This window comes from Panthera leo, chromosome A3 (genome assembly GCF_018350215.1).
Source record: "Panthera leo isolate Ple1 chromosome A3, P.leo_Ple1_pat1.1, whole genome shotgun sequence".
NCBI classification, from domain to species: domain Eukaryota; kingdom Metazoa; phylum Chordata; class Mammalia; order Carnivora; family Felidae; genus Panthera; species Panthera leo.
Window position 1 is genome coordinate 82412737 of NC_056681.1, and position 25211 is coordinate 82437947.

Sequence of the window (25211 nt, forward strand, 5' to 3'; positions counted from 1 at the left end):
CCAAAACAGGCGAACCTGACCCCTGAGCGCGGAAGGCGAGGGAAGAAGGTTGCACGAAAATCAGGCTTCCCACAGGCCAGAACGGCACGAGGGGCGGGCTCTTTTTCGAACAGGTCGCATATTGGTTGAGCCTCCAGCCTTAGGGCTGGGATTGGCCGCGACGCGCCAAAGGATGCCTCCGCGCGGAGATGGGGCGGTCCCGAAGGGCGTGGCCGGGGCTCGGTCCCGCCCCGGGCGTAGCGGGCTCAGGCGTGAGGGCCTCGGTCTCCACCTGGGACCCCCGCGTCGGGGCCGCAGCGTCGTGTTGCTGGCGCCGCAGGCCCGGTCAGGGAGTCCGAAGCGCTTGAGGCAAGGTAGGCAGCTTCCCGCACGGGGGTCGGGGTTCTGCAGCTCCCGCCCGCCCGGACCCTCTGCCCAGCGGTCGCTCCAGGTCTGCGAGGCCGGGCTGGGCGCGTCGCCGGGCCCCGAGTACCCCGCCGGGAAGGGCACAAAGGCTCCCTGGCGGGGGGGGGGGGGCAGGGGGCAGGGGCGCCTCTTGCCTTCGCCTCCATCTTGCAGGCGGCCCGGCGGGTGCGGGGCGCGGCGGCAGGAGGCCCGGGTTGGAAAAGCCTGAGCTCGGTGAGGCCGAGCCGAGGGGGCGCGCGTGTCCACGTATCCTCCGGTCCGAGCAGCTGCGCGTCTGGTTGGCCCCGGGCGAATTCACTTTCCCTCGCGGCCTCTCCCGGGCGTGTGCTGTTTACCCTGTGCGCTCGCCGGGGCCCGGGGAGTAAGGGGCTCGCGCTGCTCCGGTCGGGGCTAACGCCGAGACCCTCTGTCACTAGCTCACGGCCCTTCCCACGAGAAAGATGGAGACGAATGATGCTTTCTTCGTGCCGTGAATGCAGCAGCCCCCGGCTGCCGAGGGGAAAGCGCAAAATGTCTTGCTTTTTTGCCTAGAAAGGCCACCCTTTTCGGCTGTCATCACTAGAAGTGTTCTCAGCAGCCTGGAGGCACATGCTCAGGCCCTTTGTAATTATTTGGTTGGGTTCGGTGTATTGTTTGTAATAAAAATCAGCGGAAACCTGCCAGTGCGGGAGCAGATTGGACCTCACTGGGAATTCCTCGGGGGGTGGGGAGTGGGGCCTGCACGATATGCTGTATTCATAAATACCCTAACAGCTCCCAGATCTAGGGTGGGAAGGATGTTGTTAAAATGCCAGGCAAAATGTACTAGATCAGTTTGCCTAGGGTTTGGTTAAAAGAAGTACAGGTCACCACTTCTCATCCTGTTGCCTCCATCACCTGGGTCAATGCTAGACCACTCAGTACTGAAAAGAGCAAAGAACTCCGTTTCACCTCTTCTGAAAAGCTTTTAAAGCTCTTCCCCACCCCACAGCTAATAATCTCTTGTTCCTTTAGGCTACCTTCTATTGCCTCTTTTTTTTACAAGCGTCAAGTTGTGTGGTTTCCTCAGCTCCTCGCACAGTGCTTGGAACAGAGAAGGCACTCAGTGGACGAAGCCAAAAGAAAACAGAAAAACAGCAGTGTAGCCAAAAGTTGGCAAAGCAAAAATTTTCATTCCTTTAATTTGTTGGACCAGTTATTATTACTGGTTAGGGAAGCTGTTGACTTCTGGCTCTCTTAAGTCAAATCAGGCTTTATCTGCCAAGTTACTAACTCTGGATACATTATTTAACTTCTCTGTGCCTCAGCTTCCTTATCTGTAAGATAGGAGTTATAATAGTACCTGCTCCATGGGTTCTGAGGATTAAATAAGATATTGACATAGGGGTGCCTGGGTGGCTCAGTTGGTTGAGCGTCCAACTCTTGGTTTCAGCCCAGGTCATGATCCCAGGGCCCTTGGTCGAGCTGTGCCTAGGGCTCCACAGTGAGTGTGGAGCCTGCTTAATATTCTCTCTTTCCCTCTGCCCCTCCCAGGGTTCCTGTGCTCTTCCCTCTCTCTCAAAAAATAGTACAAAAAAAAAAAAAAAAAAAGATACTGATATAAAGTGCTTAGCATAGTTCATGGCTCAAAGAAAACGTTCAGGAGCAGTTAGCAGTTGTTAGGATAAAAATAAACAGATACTTCAATAGATTTACTAGAATTAAGTATCTATATAGTACTTGACCCTTCAGGGTCTCTCTGCCTTTTAGTCCTTATCTGTGGCTTGATTTTAAAAAGTCCTTAAGCCTTTCGTGATTTTCCCCCCATAGCAAAAGTATTCCATAGGAGACTGTTATTCATTTAGAGCCTTACCACCCACTACAGATTGATGAAGTGCCAGATAATAACTTGGCCAAGTACTGCAGTAGGAGCTGATACACTCTTAATGTGGTCTGATACCCAGAATGGTCCTGTAAGAGCAGAGGAGTAAAACAGATGGGGCCTATTGTGGCTAACAGGAAATCTTCAGGATGATTGCTTCAGCCAGAATGGCAGAGCTTGTGGAGATGGACTTGGGGTGGCTTCTTTTCTTAGAACTTTGTTCACATGAAGAAACTGTCTCCTGTCTTTGAAGTTGTTCACAAACACTGTGAAAAGTGGAAGAAGCCTTCTCATTGGCTTTAGACCTGTTTGCCAGACCTAGAGGTGGCAGATACAACCCCTAGGGGCTATTGCCTCACTTCCAGGTTTTCCTGTACCACCTTCTGGGGGCAGGAAGCAGGCCAAGTTGTACATTTCCTTTCAGCTGGAGGTCCCCTTGAACTGTGTTGATTTCTCTTAAATTATTTGGAGTCATCAAGACAAATGCTGTCTCTTTTTCACTTGTAACTATCACAGGAGAATTCTGGTCTCTGATTCTGTTTTTAATGTAGGCATAATGAATCTTGAATCTTTTCTAGGGAATACGGTTCTTTCTGGATATGCCTTTCCAGCTGTAACATACTTATAATTAGCTATTATATTAAAAACCTGCCACAGATGTGAACTTTTTCTAGTGTCCTATTGCAAAGACTTTAAGGACATGGATCATAAATTTCCTTCCCAAGTGTACCTGGCATAAGATAGGCAATCACTGGGGCACCTCGTTGGCTCAGTCAGTAGAGCATGCAACTCTCGATCTTGGGGTTGTAAGTTCGAGCCCCACATTTGGTGTAGAGATTACTTGAAAATAAAGCCTTAAAAAAAAAAAAAAAAAAAAGAGAAGCACTCAGTGAATGGTTACAAAGCCACTGTAGTGGTTCCTTTCCAGCCTGCTGAAACAGGCTTACTGATTAACCTGGTGCTCCTGAAACATTACTAATCGCTTGAGATCTTGCTCAAATGCAAATTCTGATTCCAAGACTCTGGGGTGGAACTTTAACATCTACATTCCCAACAAGCTCTGAGGTGATGCACATACTGCTCATCTGTAGACCACACTTTGTAGAAGAAAGGTACTAACATAAGTACTTGCATTTGGTTTTTAGAAGTATTGCTAAAAACAGATTATGTTTCCTTATGGGCTTGGATTTACGATCTTTTTTTTTCTATTATGTTATTCTATTTTTAACAATTCTATTTTAATTTTTAACTTTATTTATTTATTTTTATTTTAGAGCATGCAAGTGGGGGAGGAGGCAGAGGGAGACAAAGAATCTCAAGCAAGCTCCACACTCGGTGTGGAGCCTGAGCTCTAACTCACAACTGTGAGATCATGACCTGAGCCAAAATCAAGAGTTGGAGGATGCCCAATCGATTGAGCCACCCAGGCGCCCGTTTTTAACAGTTGTTATATTTTGTTCCAAAAAATGATTCGAGAAGTCATTCCAAGGTACTTTCAGTATAACAAGATTTTTCAATAAAAGTAATTGAGGCAGATAGGTTGAAAGAAAAGTAGGAGGAAGTCAGGGGTGAGAATAGTATAAAAGGTGAGTGCCTTTCTGTCCTAAGCTTTTTGCTTGAGGAGGATTGCAGATTTGGCCCTGAGCTTCCTAGTAGTCAATGCAAAGAGGAAAATTTTATCAGTTTTGCCAATACCTATGAAGTGAAAACAAACTGGCTGTTCAGTGAAACAGTTGTTTTTGTTACTGAGACCAGAGAATTCTCCAGTGGTTTCTCCAAAAGAGGATCCTTTGGTACAGTGAGTGACATTGTTATCAGTCTTCATACATGTGACCTGACTACCTCACAGAAAATGCCCAGGACAGTAAAAGCAGTGGCCTCTGGAGCTGCAACCCTGTATGCCAGGGCCAGCTTCCTTAGACAGCAGGAGAGATTTTTGTTACAGGAAAGCTGGTTTTCTGCCTGCTCTATGGTGGGAATAGAGGATACGGTTGTTAACATGTTGAGTCCTCCACATCCTTGTAGTTTTTTTGAGTTTTGTTGGATGGGGACAGTTTGCAGAGGAGGCCAGAGAGCTTGCGTTCCAGTGGACAGGAGGCTGGGAGCTCAGCCAAGCTCCTTGTAGGTGTGGTAGTTGCATCTCTTTTGAGGCCTTCTGAAGACCTGCTTGATGAGTTAGAAGACTGGCCTTGCTGCACGGCTATCTGGTGGTCCCAGTCAGCCTGTGAGTGAGCGAGTGAGAAAGTGAGGGGAGCAGCCTGGCCACAGCCCTCCCACCAAATTGATTTAGAGGGAGCCAGTGGCTCCTCCTCAGGCCCTGGAGGACTGTCTCTAACTCTAAGCAGAACAGAGGGAAGTCGCCCTAGGAGGAAAAAGAAAGGGGCTGCTGGTGCCCGAGCATCCTGAGGATGGCATCAGCCCATTACCAATCACGGGAAACACGTTTACCCTCCATAGCTTTGAACCTCTTCTTCCTTTTCACTTGGCTTGAACCTTCAAAGGAGGTGGACGCGGCGCTCAGGGTGACCTGCCCCACAGGGAAAGACAGGGTCGGTGTGGAGGACTAAGGGACTTGGGGTCTTCAGCAGCCAGGGAAGGAGCAGGTAGAATGGCGGTTGCTCTTGGCTGTTGACCTCCCAGTCTCAAACCTGTGGCTCAAAGCCACAGCATTCCTGGCACCCACCCCGCTCTGAGGCAGGCCCTGGCCTCTTGTGACTGCCCCTTTTGTTGGCCTCCCCCACATATATATTTACCCCCAACATGGTGCTTCCCACGCCTGGATTGGCTTCTGCCTTTAAGCTTCTTTCTCCCATAAATTAGTTCCCCCAGAAGCTTTCCAGCAACCTGACGATGTTGGATCCTACCTTGCCCCCTCCCCTGTTCCTTGTGGGCAGTTTTATGTTTTTAGGGAAAGAGCAATAGTACTAAGAGCCTCTTTGTCTGGTTCTCTGGCCAGATTCTGCCGCAATGTGTGCATGGCATTTGCCGCCTATACCTGTGGCCTCCTGTGAAAACACAAGGAGTTTGAAGCCTTTGGCCCCTAAACTGGTAGGGCTTGCTCTGTCAAGTAATACGTAGTCTGCGTGGCTGGTACAGGTGGCTGGCTGTGTGCTTGGGTACAGAGATGGGCCTTGCCTGTACACAGCTTCCCTGGCAAAGTTGGTATAAATCAGATTATCTCAGAGGGAGGTTGTGATTTAATGAGTCCTGGAGATAGTCTTTTTTTTTTTTTTTTTGGCAGGTAGTCCTTTTTTGATTGGAGGAGGATTGATCCCTGGTTGACCATTCCTCTCTCAGAATGGTTTAGTTAAGAGAGGGGCATCATCCCTCCCCCTAATTCCCAGCCCTCCTTTGTCCATCCTGGATGGGAGTGAGTGGGAGGAAGGCCTGGCAGCTGTGACAGGGCTGCACGAGAAGGGTCAGATGTCCAGGCTTACAGAGTCAGCGTTGCCACATACGTGACGTATGAGCGTATTTTTACTGTAGGGCAAGCGGATGCCAAGCCTACATCACTCCTAATTATATATATCTGGTAGGTCATATGGCCTGTGCCGGAGACTAATGAAGAATTTTAATAGAGTCCAGGTGGTTGCTACACTATCCTGAAGCTTATGTGGTTTGTCTCTTGGTTTGGCCAAGGACAGGGCAGTTCTGGGACGTACAGATTTTTCAGATGGAGGGTTGAATTCATTGTTCGTTGTCTATGCTCCGAGGGCTCCAGGCACTCATTCCAACCTTGTGGTTCTTCCCTGGTAGGGAGGAGGCCGGCTAGCTCGCAGGAACTCTGTAAGATACGTTATCTCTGAGCAAGGAGGCCCCCCACAGAGTAAGTAGTAGGTTTTGTAAAGCTGTTGACCTGGGAGACAGTGTTGGTTCAACACCACAAGTCATATTCATGGTCCAGAGCAGACCATTTTGAAATGGTCTTTGAAATGGGTGCTTTGAAAAGGAGTTAAGCTGCTTCTCATTGGAAGTGTCTAAGTGGAACCCCTACCTCCGTCCTCACCCCAGAAAGTTAGAAGAAATGATGTGTAATGAAGCTATAGAAATGAGGGCTGGACCTTCATGCAGTATTACAGCTGCCCACCTGGCAAGCGTGGATGGAGTTGAGGCTCAGAAATCTAGAACTTGTGCATTTTCTAGGCCACTTCATCATGTTTGATGTTTTAAAAATGCCTTTGCTTCCAACAGTCATCACTTTCAGTTTTCCCTGATTATTTCTATCCCGGTTGACTTCTACTTTTGTATTCTGTAGCATCTTATATACAACTTGAAATGCACTCTTACAGACTTTGAAATCTTTTCTTTCACATGTATCTGTCTCCTCATAACTTGTGGAGCCAAGGGGAGAGCATGATTTGGTAGGCAGATTAATAAGTAAGATTAGGAAAAGACTGTTTATCCAGACTGAGGAAATAAACCTGCCTTTTATGCAGTACTGTTTCCATGAAAATCATTCAGTCTCAGACCATCTTACCTGGTTGCTCAAGGGCCTCTGGCGACAGTGTTAACCTAGTTCAGGTTTGTCTGTACACTTGAAAGTTACCTAGGGTGTCTTCTAAGTAGCTTATAATTCTAGCTCACCACTCCCAACCCCCAGAATAAATGGATAGCTTCTTTTTGAATAATGAGGTCCAGACAGGACAAATTAAAACTACATCATCAAAACAAAGACCGATCATTTGCACCCTTTTTTTGCCCCAGCATCATCTTATTTCAGCCCTCGTTGCAAGACCACACCCTTTTGGTGGAGGGAGAATTAGCCACCCATCAGGCCTGACTCTAGCCATTGAGAGAGTTTCTAGGAATGGAGCAACAGTAGAAGTTGGGGGCTACAGGTTAGATTTTCCCAGTTCATGGTCTCCACGTATTTCTCTAGTTGTGAAAACAGAATTTGCCTGTCAACAGCTTCATGTGTAGTTTTTTAACTAGCCACAAGGTGAGGATGTGGCTCCATGAACATGTTGCAGCAGGACTTGGTCACTCATCTCTTTGTCCTGTCATTCTCTTCCTTCCTTCATGTACTTTTCTGCTTTGTAACTTGTTGCCTTTGATGGTTCAGAAAGAGCTTGGGTTCTGGAGTCACACAGTCCTGGATTTAAATCTCTCTGAGCCTTGGTCTCCCCCTCTGTGAGGGAAGATAAGAGGACCTGCCTCCCGTGGGAAACTCACTCTGGCATGCTGCTGGTTGGGGTATAAATTGATGCCATGCCTTAGAGGGCCACTTGGTAACGTATGCTGAGGTATGTGCAGGTACCCTTCGCCTCAGCAGCTTTTCTTCTGGATGTTTCTGCTGTGCACGTGCTAGCATGCATGCAAGAGATGTGTGCCCTTGATGGTTCTGTTTGGTCAGTTGTTCGTTGAAGCATGGGTTGTAATAAGGAAAGATTGGAAATAATCCCAGTATTCACAGATAAAGGGACAGTGACACTTTTAAGGTGGACTATGGTACTGGGCAGTGACGTCAAAGAAAGAGGAAGCTCTCTGGGTATTGTTGAGAACAGATGTCCAAGATACTGTGTGTGTGTGTGTGTGTGTGTGTGTGTGTGTTTTAGAGGGAAAAAAGGAAAGAAAGCGTTCTGAACAGGGTGTCCTGTACAGTGCTACTTTTATGAAAAGAGGGAGAAGGGTGAAATAGATTGTTGTGTTTGCATGTACATCAAGAGCTCAGTGAGAGACCTATGTACAGAATCAATGAGACTGTTTACCTGTTTTTATGGGAGTATCTAGTAGTAAATATTTTGCTTGAGTTATATGAGAAATTGGCTGCTTTTTCTCTCTCTGTTGGACTCCTTTGTTGCCTGTAAGGTGACTTGTTACACTGATTCTGTGCCCTACACTCCCCCCATGACACTGTTGGCACCAGCTGACCCACAGCACACTCCGTGTGCCAGGCAGTGTCTTAATGCCCTGCATCATGCAGGAGCTTGTTACAGTGAGGAATGGGGACAAGGACAGAAGGAGACTTATATCTGCAGTGCATTTTATATTTCATCCACAGATTACCTGTCAAAAAAATTGTTCTGCCCCATGCAGCGGTTGTGAGAAGAGAGTCAATGTGAATTGTGTGCTCTGCTTTAGAGTCACCTCCGAATGGGTCTGGAGCCTCGTGTGCCCAGGCAAGCAGAGTAGGACCCTTTTCCAGTACCGGGCGGGGTGTTCTGAAGACATAACTGTGCCCCGCCTGGTTTCCCCGGTGTGCAAGCTGAGCAGGATGAGCCCCAGTCTTCAGCCTCCGCCTTCCCCGCTCCTCCTGGCACCTCCTCTTGCTATCACTGCTTCTCCTGGTCTCTGAGGAAACAAGGCTATTTTTGTCCAGGTTCTAGCTTTGAGGTTCACCCAGTGCATTCCAGGTGACCGCCAAAATCCTGGGCACTTTTGCTTCCCTTGTTCCCCTTCCAAATCTTCTGGGAGTCGTTCCCTCCTTCCAGCTTTTTGGCCTGGCCCCGTCCACCGGTGCCCCCAGGGGCAGTTGTTGCGTATACTGTTAGGCTGAGGGGAGCTAGTCTCTGTCTGTAATCCCTGAAGCTCTTACTGGAACAGGCCTATTTCACTTTCAGCTCCCAGATTGTTCCGTCTTCCCTCCGTGAGTGCTCGCCCAGGTTGTCCCTCACCTGCCTGCCCGCCAGCCGGCCCAGGGCTCTCACTGTCATATGCATGCATGCTTTGTGGCCATTACCACTGTCACCCACCTGGATTTCCCTCAGTGCGAGTTAATCATAACCCGAGCTAGTGGGAGAAGAGCTGCTGCTTGCTCTCTCTCTGGCAGGAATAAATCGCTACCTGCTCCACCGCCTGGGATGTGGTTTCTGTGCTTTGAGAGAGGGTCCTGCCTCCTCTGCCAGGCAAAAGCAGGCACTGTATGAAGACCCTGGGCTCAGCCAAGGCCCGAGCCTGCCCTGACTTGCTGTTCCCTATGGCAGAGCGGTCAGAGCCAGGCCAGAGCTGCCTGCTGATGGGAGTATTGCAGCAAAAGAACTGTCGTGGGGCTGGCCCAGGGAGGGCCCAGGCCAGGCCCCTTACCCCAGTGGCACTAGGCCAAAGGGACGGGGACGAAAATGTGGATTTAAGCCTGGTCTCTGATTTGGACCTGTATTGACCCTCCTGGGCACCTGGTGCTGGGGCTGGTACAGGCCATATAAAAGCAGAGGACAAAATGGTTTGCTCCTGCATCCCCTTTGGAAGGCTCTGGGGCCAAGGAAAAGCCAGACCTGTGTTCTCTTCAGAGGAAATAGACACCATTTGTTCTTTCTTTTCTTTGGCCAAAACAGGGAGAGAGGGAGGGAGGAAAGAGGTTGTCCTTAATTTTCTTTTTTTAATGAAATATAGTTGACATATTAGTTTTAGGTATACAACATAGTGATTCAACAATTGTATACTTAACAAAATGCTTACCACAATAAGTGGATAAGTATGGTCACCATACAACATTATTTCAGTATATAGATTATATTACAATATTATAGACTATATTCCCTATGCTGTGCTTTTCATCCCTGTGACTTACTTACTTTATGACTGGAAGTCTGTACTTCTTAATCCCCTTTATCTATTTCACCCATCAACCCCACCCGCCGCCTCTCTGGCCGCCACTAGTTCTCTATATTTATGAGTCTGTTTCTTTTTGTTGTTGTTTTGTTTTTTAGACTCCACATATAAATGAAAACATATGGTATTTGTCTTTCTCTGAGTTCTTTCACTTAGCATAATACCCTCTAGGTCCATCCATGTTGTCATAAATGGCACAGTCTCATTCTTTGTTTATGGCTGAATATTCTTGGTAATATTCCATTGTATGTATGCACCATATCTTCTCTGTCCATTCACTATGGATGGACACTTAAGTTGTTTCTGTGTAATGCTGCAATAAACATGGGGGTGCATGCATCTTTTCAAATTAATGTTTTCAGTTTTCCTCAGTAAATATCCAGAAGTGGAATAACTGGGTCATCTAGTACTTCTATTTTTGGTTTTTTGAGGAGCCTCCATACTGTTTTCCCCAGTGGCTGCCCCAGTTTCAATAATTTACATACACTGCACAAGGGTTCCCTTTTCTTCACCTTGTTGCCAACACTTGTTATTTCTTGTCCTTTTTGTTCTAGCTGTTCTGACTGGTGTGAGGTGATGTGTCATGGTTGTTTTTTGTTTTTTTTTTTAATGTTTTGTTTATTTATTTTGAGAAGGAGAGAGAGGATCCCTAGCAGGCTCCTTGGTGTCCGTGCAGAGCCCAACAGGGGGCTCCATCTCAGGAACCATGAGATCATGACCTGAGCCGAAATCAAGCCAGATGCTTAACTGACTGAGCCACCCAGGCCGCCCTGTCATGGCGGTTTTGCTGTGCATTTCTCTGATTAGTGATGTTGAGCATCTTTTCATGAGTCCATTTACCATCTGTGTCTTTTTTGGAAAAATCTCTATTCAGGTCCTCTACCCATTTTTTAAATCACATTATTTGGTTTTTTGGTATTGAGCTGTATGAGTTCTTTATATATTTGGATATTAAACCCTTATAGGATACATGATTTGCAAATATCTTCTCCCATTCAGTAGGTTACCTTTTCTTTTTGTTGGTGGTTTCCTTCACTGTGCAAATGTCTGTCTTAATCATTAAAAAGCAAGGTTTCCTGGACACAGATGCAGAAAATACATCTTTTTTTTTTTCTTTCCCATTTTGTAGAGAGCTGAAGGCCTCAGGGGAACACTGACCTAGTGACATCTCAATGGCTTTGGGAGAAGAAAAGGCGGAGGTGGAGGCCCCCGCAGACACCAAGGCCCTGTCCTATGGGCAGTGGAGCTGCAGGGAGCAGGAAGTGGACACCCCAGGGCTCACGAGCGGGGAGCAGGAGCAGCCACCACACCTGGAAGCTGAGGGAGGGCTTGCATCCCCGGCGTGGGGAACAGAGAGGCTACCTGCCCCTGCCTGCTGTGACAGGGCTGGCCCCAGCCCCTCTGGAGCCTACCAGCCACAGGCCAACAACACCAGAAGGGAGCCAGTAGCTGGTAGATCTCAGCCTGCTCTTGGTTGCCTGCTTCCTTCTGCTGGCCCGGGGACTGGAGACCTTTTGCACTCTGTGGAAAGCCAGGTAGGTGATAAGGCAAATGGGACTTTAGATTTAACTAATGTGGTCATTTGGCAGTATGTTCTAGCATTCTTCTCACCCTCTTACCTGCTTTCCCAGCTTCTGTACAAGGTGGGGACTTAAGGGAGTCTGGGTGTGATGATTTCTGATTTACAGGCTCACCTGGAGAGTTGGGCCCTGGGGACTCTGTCCACAGTGTCTCCTGTTCCTCAAAAGTGTGACTGGTGACCTTGTGAAGACTGGGGATGCTATGGCCAAGATCTGTTGCCCAGAGGGCTAGACCACGGGGCCGTGTCTTGTTTCTGACTTGGTGATCTGAAGTCTTCAGGGGGAGCCCTGAGGAGACTTGGGTCCAGGGCTGTGGGCTCCGAGACTGGATCCCCTGGGACCCAAGGAACCTGGCAGAGGCTTGGAGCCCCCGTAGTAGGCGGCACCGTCCTTGGGGAAGAATTTCTTGTGCCTCCCTGACTGCAGGGAAGCCTTGCCTAGTACGAGTCACATGGATCAAGGAGTCCTCCTTGACTCTGTGACCTCAGACGTATCACCAAGTCTTTCAGGCCCTCAGAAAGGTGAGGGCCTTGGGAAGGTGACCTGAATGATCTGTCCCTTCCGGCTCTGGCATCCTATTATGTTCTGCTTGCCAAGGCCTTCCACAGAATGGCTTTGATCTTGTTAGTATCACTCTGGCCTCGGCTGCTGAATACTGCCCCCATGCAGTTCTGTCCTGTGAGGATGCTCTGAGTATGCCTGTCTGGGAGAAAACAGAAACTGGACCCATCTGCCTGGGAACCAGGGGTGGTGGGAAGTTCAGGGCACCCGTGAGAGATTCAGTGAGGCAGGAAGCACATAAGCAAACATAGAAATGGGCTATTTTGTGAGCTTACTAAAAATGGGCTGCTTGTTGTAGTACCTGTTGTTTGTTGAGCTCTTACCCTGTGCTTTTCACACGTGAGCTCCTTTCATCCTCGTGTCCTGAGGAAGTGGTACCGTTACCATCCCCGTTTTACAGATGAGGGAAGTGAGGCCCAAAGTCATACATCTGGAAGGTGGAAGTTAGGGGTTGGCATCGAGTCTGTCTGGTTCCAAAGCCCACGCCTTTAACTGGTGTGCTATCCCGCCTCCCCCGGGGCAGGTTCTTCACTGAGCAGATTAAAAACTCAGAGGGAAGAGGCCGAAACGCGTGACTCGCTTTGCCAGCATTCAGTTCCCGCAGGTGTGAGCGGAGCAGGGTGTGGCCTGGTGGATCCCTGCCCGTTGGTTTGGATGTGTTTCCTTCACACAGTCAGAGGTTTCTTCTGCCCGGGATGCGCTTCTCAGAAGTTAGGTGGCGGGCTCTGTAGCACGACAGAGCTGTCGGAGTTGCACCTGCTCTCTGCTTGCATGGAGGCCAGAGGGCGAGATCGGTTTGGGGAGGGCAGTCTGCTTCCCGGAGCACGCAGAGTTTCCGTGCCGGAAACTAGCCGCACGCTGTCCGGTTCTTGCATCGGATAGCAGACTCTAATTTCAAGACCTTTCCTGAATATCGTCTAGGCCCCCAAGGAACATTCCAAAGTTGTCCTTTAAGAACGAAATTTGGTTTGCTTGCTTTTACTTGACTGCTTTTTCTTCCCTCTGTCATTACAGATGGAGGAGACCAGGCTTTCTGCCTCAGAGGAGCTACCTCAGACTCTTACTGTTCCCAGAGCCACAGGTCTCTGCTCAGGACATGATGCTGATACCGAAGATGACCCGTCCCCAGTTGAGTCGCCACGGGCGCTGGACCTCAGCCAGCAGCCTCACAGCTCAGGTTTCCCTTTCCCGACAAGATGGAGGTCTGTGGTGAGCCAAGGGACGGCTGTTCCTCAGTTCTCCAGCCGCAGCGTCTCTGCCTCCTCCCCGGGCAGCAGTCTCCAGGGTCACCAGGAGAAGGCGGAACCTCAGAGTTGCTCCATTGCCAAGGTCTCATCCTCCCTGGAGCTGGCCATGCCCCACTCAGCCCCCTCTGTGGGGTCAGTGCCACGGCTCCAGTGGTCACCACAGCCTGCGTCCTCTGGGGTTGATGCTCCTGGGCTGGGGAGGAGGCGCCTCTCCTTCCAGGCCGAGTACTGGGCCTGTGTGCTTCCAGACTCCTTACCTCCTTCCCCCGACCGCCACTCCCCACTCTGGAACCCGAATAAAGAGTACGAAGACCTGCTGGACTATACTTACCCACTCAGGCCCAAGCCTCACCTCCCAAAGCACCTTGACAGCCACATGCTGGCTGACCCTGTGCTGCAGGACTCAGGTGTAGACCTGGATAGCTTTTCTGTTTCCCCCGCGAGCACCCTGAAGTCACCCACTAATGGCTCCCAGAATTGCCCATCAGCAGAGGCCTCTGCCCTGCCATTCTCTAGGCCCGGAGAGCCAAGCCTTAGGCGGTGGTCCTCTGGCATACCCCAGAAGCAGGGCAGTGTGGGGTTGGCGTCTTGTAACCAGCTCACATCTACCCCCAGAGCCCCGGGCGGTAGGGATGCTCCTTGGGAGAGCAGAGAGCCAGCCCCGAGGGGTGCGAAGGACTGGCTACCCATGGGCAAGCACCCTGAGGCGGGCTCTCCCCAGCGGAGGACATGGGAGAGAGGGTGGCCCTTGCCCAGGACAGAGAGAGAGAAGGGAGCCAGCCAGGGTGTCTGGCACCCTGCCTGCACAGAATCTGGATGGAAACCAGAAGAGGAGGTGGAAAGTGATGACGAGTATCTCGCCCTGCCCGCTCGGCTGACGCAGGTTTCTAGTTTAGTTTCACATCTAGGTTCCATCCCCACCTTGGTAACCCTGCCCACGGGGGCTGCCGAAGGGCAGACCTCCCTCGACGTGTCAGACAGCGATGGGCCAGCTTCCCTCCCGTCGGACTCTAGCCAAAGCCAGCTTCCTTCTGAGGCTGCCCTCAGAGGGTCCAGGGGCCCTGAGGGCCAGAACCACCGTTTGCTCTGCTCCTTCATCCATGCAAGGGGCTCTGCAGGGGAAGGCGGTCTGGGGAACAGCCAGGCCCTGGGAGTCTCCTCTGGACCCCTGAGAGCACACTCTTCTTTGCCAGCTGTGTGGGATCGGCATGCGTTCTTAGACCTAGATGCTGCAGGGCAGCCTCCTGGGAAAGGAGAGCCCGGAAAAGAATCACTCGTGCAGTGTGTGAAGGTAAACTCCACGTTCAAGAGGCTTTGCCTAGAGGGAGCTCTTCTGCCAGTGCACGGGGAATCAAATTTAGTGACCTTGAGCACTTACATGTGCCAGGCACTGTGCTGTGCCTTAGTTTACTTGATTCTCACACCTCTGCCCGATAAGGACTATTGTTGTCATTTCACAGTTGGGAGAAAGGCCTTGAAGGGGTAGGTAACTTGCCCACCCAAGGGCTGGAGCCTAAGTTTAACCATTACTCCTGGCTGCTTCCTAGAGCTCTTGACCTTGAGGATTAAGAGGTATTCTGCACGAAAAAGGTCCGGGCTCGATTGTCTGAACTAAACAATGGTAAATGACTTTCTTGACTGCAGGACTCCTCAGAGCTTCAGTTTGATAAAGTGGTGGCACTTCGGAGTTAGAGTCACTTCATGTACTGTTTCCTAAGACATTTTGATCACCAAACCTCTTGTGGACTCATGACTCTCTGGAGATAGAATTAATACCCTGTGGAATGAGGTCGTCAGCATCAGGCAGATCTGAATTTCAATCATAACACTGCCATATTTGGAATTTCAGCTTAGTCTTTTGAGTTTGCTCATTTGTAAAATGTGGAGCCTTGCCTCTCAGGGATGTTGTATGGATTACAATGAAACTTTTTTTTTTTTTAATGTTTATTTTAGAGACACAGAGTGCAAGTGGGGGAGGGGCAGAGAGAGGGAGACAGAATCCCAAGCAGGCTCCAGGCTCTGAGCGCTCAGAGCCCCATGCAGGGCTCGAACTCACGAACTGCAAGATCATGACCTGAGCTGAAGTCGGATGCTTAACCGACTGAGCCATCCAGGCGCCCCTACGTGAAATAATTCTTGTTGAGGGCTTTGTATAGTCCCTGACACTAGGACGTTCAGGTATGTGGCTCTCTGCACATGGAGAGTCCCACATACGGCCTTGTGTCCTGGGTGAGCGCATGGACACTGCACACACACAGCAGCACAGGTGGCTGGAAAACCTTGAACCAATGAGCCAATGCAGATGTTTCCATTTGTCCCGTGAAGCAGGTAGGACAAATGTTAGCATGTGCCTCTTTTGTGATAAAAGACTGAAATACTGCGAGGCAAAGTGCTTGGCTCATAGCCTCCCTAGGGTGAGTGGCCAGCAGGAGTCTAGGAGCCAGGTGCCCTGGGCATTGTGGGAACAGAACAGGGACGAGCAGTTGTAATTCACTTGGTTTCCTGCCGTAGGTTCAAGTTAGTCGCGATTATAGTCATTTATCTTCTGTTTTCCTCAGGGACAGTTAACAAAGTTAGCACTGGTGCTCACTCGAGAATTGGTTTCCGTGGTTGGCATGCTTTTGGGCCATTCCCTGTCCACGGCCCCTCCCCTTAGCTGCTCTCTTCTCACGTGCAGAGCAGGCTTTTCTCAGCCTGTCATTTTTGCTGTCACGAAGGCTGAGGGGAGACAGCCAAGGTGGGGCTCTTCATATTGCGCTGGCAGAGGTCTGGAGTCCGGGTGGGAACAGGTTGGGGGGGAGGGAGAGGAGTGACCCCTCAAGTGAGGGAACGCTCCAGCAAAGTGCAGTCTTTCTCCTAGAATCCCTTGGATTGCAAATGTAAACAGCAGTTTGGTCAGTAACACCATGTGTTCTTTTATTTGCCTACAGACATTCTGCTGTCAGCTGGAAGAGCTGATCCGCTGGCTGTATAACATAGCAGATGTTACCGACCACCTGATTCCATCCAAGTCCAATCTTACAGGTCTCAAGTCTTCTCTGCAGCTTTACCGGGTAATACGTGGTCCTGGCTTCTTAGCCACCAGAGTGGTGGCTAAGTACTTGATTACAAAGTAAAAGCTCAAATAACTGATACTCGGTATGTTACGGCACAATTGACTGTTCTACCTGAAATCTAATCAGAGGTCCTTTCCAAATTCTTTTTGTTGAAAAACTGCAAAATGTAGTTCTCTCCCAGGCCAAGAAGAGTTTGGAGAAAATCTATTCATCCTCTGTCTAATATCCTTAGGGATGATTTGTAATGTAATTTTCCAAATGTCTCAGGGATTAAGTATAGATCTGCACTAGTCACGGAGTCACCAGTCACATGTGGCTCTTCAGATGAAGGAGAATTAAAGATTCCTATTTCTGTTACACTAGATACAACCACAAGTGTCTGGGCATCACATTTGTCTAGTGACTACCATATTGAGCAATGCAGATAGAACATTTCCATCATCACAGAAAGTTCTTTTGGAAAGCACTGACTGGAATTTGCTTCTGTGTGTTTTGTTTTGGGGTTTTTTGGTTTTGGGGGTTTTTTGCCTCTTTTTCATTAAGGTTCTGTTATTTTTAACGTCTCTGTGTGTTCTGGTTCATTTGACTTTAGATCAGGTGTATCTGGAATGATAGTTTGTGCCTGTTCTAGAATAATTATCAACAGGTTCCCCCTTCATTCTCAGAAGTGTTCTGAATTGGAGGATCAATTCTACAGTTATGCAAAGTATAACATTAACCTTGACTGAACTACCCAGAGGCCCGTAGCACTGTCTGGTTGGCCAAGCATTTTTAACCTCTTCTGAAGGAGCAGAGGTAGTTAGGAATTGTGGTCTGAGCCTGATGCTAGTCTCGAAAGGGTTTTCTGAGACAGTTCTTTGAATTTCTGTAACCTAATCAAGTGCCTTCAGAGGAAGATGTTATTGACCCTTGCCTCAGCCAGAGTAGCACCCACCCAGCCCCCGGCACATCCTGGCGGGAGGGAGGATAGGCCTTTGGTGTTCCAGCTTGGAGCCGAGTAAAATTTAGGGAGGGGCCTCGACTGGGTAGCCAGCTGTCCTGCCTTAGTGGGAGTGCTACTTCCTGCTGTGTGGAGAGAGGTGGCCCTGAGTTCCTTGCCCAGAGTGTGCTGGAGGGAGGAGGAGAAGGCTGAGTGTGACAGCGCCCTCTGCGCGCAGCTCCTGAGTGTGCTTGTGTAGCTGAGCAGGGCTCACCCCTTGGGGGTCCAGGGGCAGTACCGCTGTGGGGAGAGGAAACTGCCTGGAAGTTGCCCTCAGAATTATCTGGGTGGTCTCTCCAGAGTGCCTCGGCCCCATCCCCGTCAGAGCAAGTGCCAAGTAGAACAAGTCCATTCCCTCCATTGTATCCCTCACTATCCTTCTCTGCCTCACCTTCCAGGCTGGCCAGAGCAGCTGTCTTGTTTTGTGGGTAGAACTGAGATTTGAGCTGGGAGTTAACCCTCACAAGTCAGTGAAGACTGTCCCTCTTGTGTCACCACACAGCTGTGTCATAAAGCACGACAGCTCTGTCAGCCCCTTCCCCACACAGAATGGTGCAGGACTCATGAATATGTATGAGCTGCCTTGACCCCCCCCCCCCCCCCCCCCCGCTTAGATAGCTCATACAAGCAAGTGTGTGTGTGTCCACATGTTGTTACTGTGACTCTGTCTCACTCTCTGTCTTAACACGGTAGGTTTATGGCAGCATATAAACTAGAGAATACTAAAGAATAAAATAATTAGCATAGGTATTAGGGCAAAAGAAAACTAAAGAATATGGTTAAATCCAAGAGTAAAATGATAACTTGAGAATGTGAACCACCAAGTTCTGTACCCTGTACTAAAGGTTGTCATGGATTTGACTTTACACGTCTTAGCGTTAAAGGAACATCAAAACAGTCGGCTATAATAACACTTGGTACCCATGAGGAGAAAAAAAGTCAGCTACTTGGGAGACTCACAGCTTCCCTGATGCCTTCCCCAAGGTCTGCACAGAGTAGGACGTTCCGGGAAGAAATGGGTCGAGGCACCTCTTACGTGGCTCTCACTTCCCAGGTCCGTTAGAATAGAAGACATTGTGTTTTGAGAATCCCATAGTGAGTTGTGAGTTTAAAGAAAACCCAGTGAGGTATAACAAAAAGAACCCCTGCCCCCCAAGCTGTTCATGAACCAGGCTCTGCCAGGGAAAAGAAAACTCTTTTGTCAGACTGTAAACAAAAGAAAAGATTGACTCTCTATTTATTTTGGGTTCAAAGAATCAAAGAAGGGAGAGTTAAATTAATGTACTGTTTACTTGGGGAATTCTGAAGATCGAGTGGGTTTGTCTTCCAGGTGAGAGGGGAATAGAACTACCTTTGCAGAGGATCATTTTGAGTAAGTTTTATAGAACAATAGTAACGAAGCTTTTTTTCTTTATTTTCTCATATGCTTTAAGCAATTTAAGAAAGATATAGATGAACACCAGTCCCTGACTGAGAGTGTCTTACAGAAAGGGGAGATTCTTCTTCAGTGCCTGTTGGATAACACCCCAGGTGAGATGCTTGAAGATTTGAATTGAGCCCGCGCTCCATCCCTTGGCAGCAGGTCCAGGGAGCCACACTGTCACTGGTAAAGACCCCCCTCCCCCCAACTGCCATAGATTCCTGTGGCTGCGGCCCTCCCACTGTCGTTGCCCCACGGCCACAGGGTGAACCAGTCACGGTCAGAAAGGTAAGTTGAGTAGAAGGCCTGGAGCCTGCAAGAGTGACACACTTTTACCTTTTCCTGGTAGTGACCTGCACAGGAGTGCTGGTTTTAATCCAGCGGTCTTTGGTTCTCTGTTAGGATATACACAGTAGGGAGCCCTCAGGGGTTCCGTTCCTATCCCAGCACAGGCTGGACCCCTCTCTGGTTATCTGCTTTGTGTTCTGCCTTGAAGGAGACTTGTTTCAGCATCTGAGAGCAGCCAGTCTGTTCTAAGGGAGCAGACTAAGGGAAGAAGTGAATTGATGAGAGAAAGGGACAGGTGGATAGTGGTATACCAAGTAAGCTCAAGTTCATTCTGTAGGATGGGCTCCCCACTTAGGAAAATGTGAGGTCACAGACATTAAGAGTATGCCTAAGCCTGCAGGGTGCAAGGATTTACAGTCGGCCTTGCCCTTGCTGAGGGCAGATGGGAGGGGGAGGATGAGGTGGGGAATGCTAGCTTTAAAGCAGAGAACTGATGGATTGCCAAAGCAGCCCCTCATTTCCTAGAAGACTAAACAACCAAGAGCTAAAAGAGCCCATGTAGATTATGCCTCAGTTTTGGAGTGAGGTGTGGTTTATCCCGGGAACAGACCACATTGTCAAAGCTGGGCGGGGCCCTCGGGCTCGAGAGGCAGTGAGGTGGCACTGTCCTGACCAGCAGCAGTGGGTGCGTGTTAGGCAGGCGGTATAGGGCGGTTTCTCGACCTGGGCATTATCAACATCCTGGGCCACATGATACTTTCTTTGTGAGGAGGGTTGTCCTGTGTGTTGCGATGTTTGGCAACATCCCTGGCCTTCGGCCATTATATACCAGTAGCACCTCCTCTCCAGTTGTGACAACCCAAAGTATCTCCAGACATTTCTTCCCCTGGGGAGAAAAATGACCAGGGTTGAAAGCTGTGAACAGGCAGAAGGGTTTCAATGGGACAGGGAACTACTGAAGGATTTCTGGCGGGGATTATCCAGTGTGAATTATGTGAGCCCTTGGCAATCCCCTGCCCTCAGGAGGCCTTTGTTTTGGCTCTTGCACTAGGGTTTTTTGGGTTTTACGGGGGCAGAATTCAGTACGTCAGCCTGCTCTGCTGCATGTAGTTACATCAGCATCGTGCTGAACACCGTGTGCCAGGCACTGTGAAGTAGTTAATGTACCAATTTTTTTTTCCCATTTAATCCCAGCCTCGTGAGATAGGTACTCTTCTTACTCTCACCTCGGAGTTGTGAATTTGCCTGAGACCACACAAGGAGTGGCAGCCTGGCTCAAACCCCTTTCTGCCGACTCCCCCGCTGCTGTGTCTGGAAGTGCAGGGGCCTGAGCAGGAAGGGAAAGCCCTCCATACCAGGAAACTCTCCCAGAGGCCGCATGGAACAGTGGGCCTCTTAAAGAACTACAGGTTCTTTGACCTTCATTTAAAAACCAATCCAGTAATAGTTCTCGGTGCTTAATCTGTAATAACATTTCACTTTGCCCTTGTCTCAAAAGGAGTCTAAAGGTATTTTACTGCCAAAGTAAGGCATTTGGGGTTTCTGTGATTTTCAGATACATGCGCAGGCTCTTTAAGACTGACACACTGCCCCTCCCGTCCTTGGCTTGGACTAATGAGGAACTTTGGTGTCGTGTGAACATCACAAGTTCCCCTAGAGGTGCACAGGGTTTCTCCAGCTATGTGCAGGACTGCTTAGCTCTCTGTGGGGCGCACCTCCAGAGTCCGTAGAGCCTGGGCACAAGCACTCCTACCCAGTTTCACGGCCTGCTTCCTTCTGCAATCACCAGTGCAACTGTAGGGACAAGAACCAAACTAACTCCCCCTCCGAAATGTCCATCTCAGCCTCCTGCCGAGGCCTCCCTGTGGGCAGCTGGCTTTTCGCTGCGCTTAGGCTCAGTGCTTGGGTGCCTGTGTCGCCAGTCCTTTCTGGAGCCCACACTCCTTAGCAGTGACGATTCAGGCTCCTGTGTGTATGTGTTCAATTAAAACAGGAAAGTCTTACTGGGAAAGATTACTTCATTCTTACTCCCAGCTTTCCTTTTACTTGGCCCCAACCAAATACTCTAACATCCTAAAATAAATGTTTAGAAAAAAAAAATAAAGGTCCCCGAATTCTGACAAACACACAGGAGGACTGAGCAAAGGTCCGGAGGGGAAAATCCAGCCCAGTCGCTCTTATAGACGAGCTGTACCGTGCACCCTGGCCGCACTCCTCTGCCGGGCCTCGCCAGGACGGCACTCCGCCCAGATGACACGGCACTCATGTGGCTTCCCCGGGGGCCTGATCTCGGCACAGCGAGCCTATGTCCCTTCTCCTGCCACCCGTCTGCCAGCATCCCCTGCAGATACGCAGCTTCCCCTTTCCCTTCCGCTGCTGGCAGATGTTGCAGCTGTAGCAGGAAACCAGAGAGAGTGTTAACACAGCTGATAAAGGCTCAGGAAGCTAAAGCAGCCTTTGTGTTTCACAAAGGAAATAAGGTTTCTCAAAGAAAAACAAGCCTGCTGTGTGTGATGCACTCTGAACCTAGCCTATCCCTTCCGCAAATGAACACTTGGCCTGTAGGAGGAAATCTTGGCCTTACTAACCTCTTGTCTTAGCCTGCTTTCAGGTAATTTTGTTTTGAAGTCTGTTCACTTAGGGCCCACAAAAGGTTCACGAGCATTCCCAAATACGTTCCCAGACTAGCTGCATACATGCCAAGTAACAGTTCCCCAGCCAGTAGAAGCTGTTAGGAACCTGGCAGCGGGGCCCAGTGTCCTAATCTTGGCATATTGTTTCGTCTCATTTAAGCCTCCTGCCCCGTAGGGTCTGGGTGTGCCCTGTGTCTTAACTCTAAAGGTCAGATGATGATAACCAGTCACCAGAGCACCCTGTTTCTGTGCCTTTTGGTGAATTACGTAAATCCAGAGTGAAGCCAGTGAGATTCTTTGCTCCGCTTTAATCATAAGTTCACAACACAGATTCTCCAGCACAACAAACACCAGTCCCTAGAGAGTCACCGTTAAAAAGAGTGGACATCCTGAAACTATTGCCACGTTCCTGTTTTGTGTAAAACACTGCACCCTTATATATGATTCTTCCAAAACACACATGTTGGGTGTTGGGGTTTTTTTTTTTTTTGTTTTTTTTTGGCCTAAATGCTTTGAACCTCATTTGTTAGTGTTAAAGGATGTCCTCGGGAGGATCTCAAAGCAGCCCAGTGAGCTGGAGAGCCATGCAGATCGCCTGTATGATGCCATCTTAGCTTCCCTGGACATGCTGGCCGGCTGCACCCTCATCCCTGACAACACGCCAGTGGCGCACAGGAGCACCGACGTGAAGGGGATTAGTCTGGTGAGTAGGCAACCCGAGAGAAGAAAACGTGTCCACTGGACCCCAGTGCCAGGTGAGGGTACAGAGCTCCTGCTCTAAAGGTTGGCTGTCTCTTGGAAGACTGTTGAACCAAGAGTGACTGAAACAATGAGATGCTAGAAGACCCAGACGCTGAAAAAGGGAGATGCTGCCATTGCCAGGAAGAAGGTTGGGGGTCTTCCTGTGGGAAGCTGGCTCACTGAGGTGCTTTCCATTAACTCCGTTTCATCCCCACTGCCCACTAAGGACTAGGGTGCCCCATGCTCGCACTTCCGTGGCAGTCCCTTCACCTCCAACCCCTCAAAGACAACAGTGGCAGAACTCCTCTGTGCCTACTTTTTTATATGTGTGCGTCTCCAGTAGAGGGCCATTCTCAGGCTGCCTGTTCTGGAGGCTCTTCTGGCCCATCTTCAAGCAACTTACTGATAAATCCTCACCCCTCCCTTCCCAACAATGATCTCTGCAAACTCCCTTCTAAAAAGGGCTAGGGGATAGGTGGGGTAACGTGCCTTGGAGACTTAACAGTACAACTTTCTTTTCATCTTTGGGAAAGTCCAACAGGGAATGATAGGGAAAAGGAGCTGAGAGCAGAGGGGGTTCGTGCCCATTGTGGGGCCGCCACTGCCCAACCTGCTTTCCCTGAAACTTCCTCTCCTGCAACCAAAATGTGGTGCGTCACTCACAGACCTTCTAGGTAAGACTTCACTGTGAAAGTAAAGGATAAAATCCAGGTGTGTCCACTTGGGACAGGGAGGCCCTGTACTTGCATCAAGGAAATCTGAGCAACAGTCATTGTAGTTCTAAAATGAACACAGTGCCTGCGGGTGTCCTTTCTTCCTCTGCTGCATTCTGCCTGTAAAAATGTTTCTCTTTCTCTTTCAGGCATCTTCTAAGGCAGAGATGTAATCTGTCGGCTAAAACCTGGCTGGTGGGAAGCTTTCAGGAAGCCCTTGTAAGAGCCATTTATAACGCTGAAATCACAGGGGGAACTTAACTCTAATGTAACTAGTTTTAAAATGCCTTTCTCTTCCCTGAAGTAAGGGCTATTGAGTTCCTATCTTTATTTAAAATGAATCCTTCCAAACTAAGGTTTTCCTTTTGGTGCTTCTCAACAAAAGCATGTGGCTTTGCAGTTTTTGATAAAATAATGCTAATAAGGCTTACAGGCCTTTCATCCCCTTCAATCCAGCTAAAAAGAGCAGAGCTCCTAAAATAGTCTACCTGATACAAAGGTCATTTAAAGAAGGTTCGTTTGAGAGAGAAGGTACCAAATACGTGGAATTCTCAGGCATACCAGAAGACCCAGGAGACTGAAAAAACTGAATGGTTGGCCAGGAACTTGAGTCTTTTCATAAACTTAAGCTTAGGTTTATAAATCCCCCTTGAAGATTTTAGAAGAGACTTTAAGTCTCCAAATCAATAGTTCTCAAATTATTTTGGGTTGTTAGGACACCTTTTAAGTTCTCTTAGGGGCCTAGTAATGCTCCGTCTGCCTGCCTAAGATCTTAAAGGAAAACGTGTCAGACAGAGGGAACTGCTACTGAGCTTTGCAAGACTATGGACCTGATTATCCACACCTAAAGGGCACCTCTAGGAGGACGCATCTATCCACGCATTCCTACTCTGTCTTGGAAGAACAGTCCAAGATCAGGGAAGAAAAGGGCGTGCAGTCAGTAGGGAAGGAAAAAAGGGAAATGTTTGGTTGCATGATCTGTAACTTGATTGGGAAAAAAAGAAATCTATGGATCAACCATTTAAAGCATCAATTGTAAAGCTTTTTAAAGCAAAACGATCAGCTATTGCTGGCAACCAATTCTGCAAAAAATCAAAACAAAACAAAAAAACAACCTTTAAAACATTTCTCTTGTGCCATGAATGAACACGGAAGAAAGCATGTCTGTCCCCCCCCCCCCCCCCCGTATCTGTAGCGTTACGGTGGGCTAGGACTTATGGAAAGGATTTTTTGCACTTAAACATCTTTCTTCAAACTCCTTCCAGATTCTCATTTGAGGAGGGTTCTTTTAAGAAAGGAAGAGCTTATGTTTATAAAAAATGCATAGATCATTTTAAATCTAAAGGTGACATTAGAACAATTATTCTCACGAGATTTCTGATACTCCTCAGAACAGAACATTTAATACAAAATTACCTTCTTTAAAAGAAATTCAGGCCTTTAATCTTGGTTCCATAGTGAGATTTAAGAAGATAAAACCCCTCCAGAGCAAATAATTCTATATGTAAAATTTCCTTAGGAACGACAGGTATGTCTAATGGCCTTTGTTCTTTTACTTTTTTTTAATGTTTATTTATTTTTGAGAGAAGGACCGAGTATATGTGCAGGGGAGGTGCAGAGAGAGAATCCCAAGCAAGCTCCGCACCGTCAGAGCTGGACGTGGGCCTTGATCTCATGAACTGAGCCAAACCAGGTGCCCCTAATGGCCTCTGTTCTTGAATTGATCTATTTTCTCTTCTCTTTGTGGCTAAAATTGGTACGTGCCTTTCTACTGAGTGTTACGGGATAGCCCTGAGGCATTAAACCCACTTATTTGCTAGTATATGAGAGACAGTTTCTATTAGGTTCACCAAAAAACCTAAGATGACAACCCTACAGAAACAGACTGGCCAACGATACAGCAACTGAATGCTGAGTATGCCATTCTGTTCCCATCCAGCCTAGTAATTACCAGCTTCACCTGACAGGAATTTTCAGAGTATTTTATTTCGGAATAACCCGTTTCCCAGGAAAGTATTACTTTACTTAGAAATAGGATCTAAGATACTTTTGTTTATCTCCTTTGAAATAAGGTGTGACTGAAGATACTCGGGACCTGGCTATGAATGCCACTGAAGAGTATCAACAGAACCGTGAATTATGTCTTTAGCAGTGCTTATAAGCAGTTTAAGACCACCTTGAAGACTCAGGTTGAAATCGT

At 48.7% G+C, this 25211-nt stretch overlaps 2 protein-coding genes across 7 annotated transcripts in view; one reads left to right on the plus strand and one right to left on the minus strand.

Annotated features, from left to right (window-relative positions):
* Positions 1–245: 245 nt before the first annotated feature.
* Positions 246–24617, plus strand: CEP68 (centrosomal protein 68). 5 transcript variants are annotated; one of them, XM_042932471.1, is made up of 8 exons: positions 246–353; positions 10923–11328; positions 12949–14472; positions 16112–16234; positions 18650–18746; positions 22088–22260; positions 23161–23230; positions 24601–24617. In XM_042932471.1, the coding sequence occupies exons 2-7, from the start codon at positions 10966–10968 to the stop codon at positions 23182–23184; spliced, it is 2304 nt and encodes a 767-aa protein (XP_042788405.1). In that variant the 5' UTR covers positions 246–353; positions 10923–10965; the 3' UTR covers positions 23185–23230; positions 24601–24617. The 5 variants fall into 5 exon arrangements, 3 of the variants coding, with proteins under 3 accessions (XP_042788405.1, XP_042788403.1, XP_042788402.1); XR_006200715.1 differs by lacking the exon at positions 24601–24617 and having other exon boundaries at positions 22088–22972; positions 23161–23366; XM_042932469.1 differs by lacking the exon at positions 24601–24617 and having other exon boundaries at positions 23161–23366.
* Positions 18827–25211, minus strand: part of RAB1A (RAB1A, member RAS oncogene family) — a 38220-nt gene continuing 31835 nt past the window's right edge. For both annotated transcript variants that reach the window (XR_006200718.1, XR_006200717.1), the window contains one exon: positions 18827–19810. The gene's annotated coding sequence lies outside the window, so the exon portion shown is untranslated. The remainder of the gene's footprint in view (positions 19811–25211) is intronic.

Excerpts from the sequence above, each read along its gene's own strand:
- CEP68 (XM_042932468.1), top strand. The coding sequence starts at position 10,966 with ATGGCTTTGGGAGAAGAAAAGGCGGAGGTGGAGGCCCCCGCAGACACC. Across the intron at positions 16,235-18,649 it reads CTTCTCTGCAGCTTTACCGG|CAATTTAAGAAAGATATAGA; the intron begins GTAATACGTGGT and ends ATATGCTTTAAG. Across the intron at positions 18,747-22,087 it reads CCTGTTGGATAACACCCCAG|TGTTAAAGGATGTCCTCGGG; the intron begins GTGAGATGCTTG and ends CTCATTTGTTAG.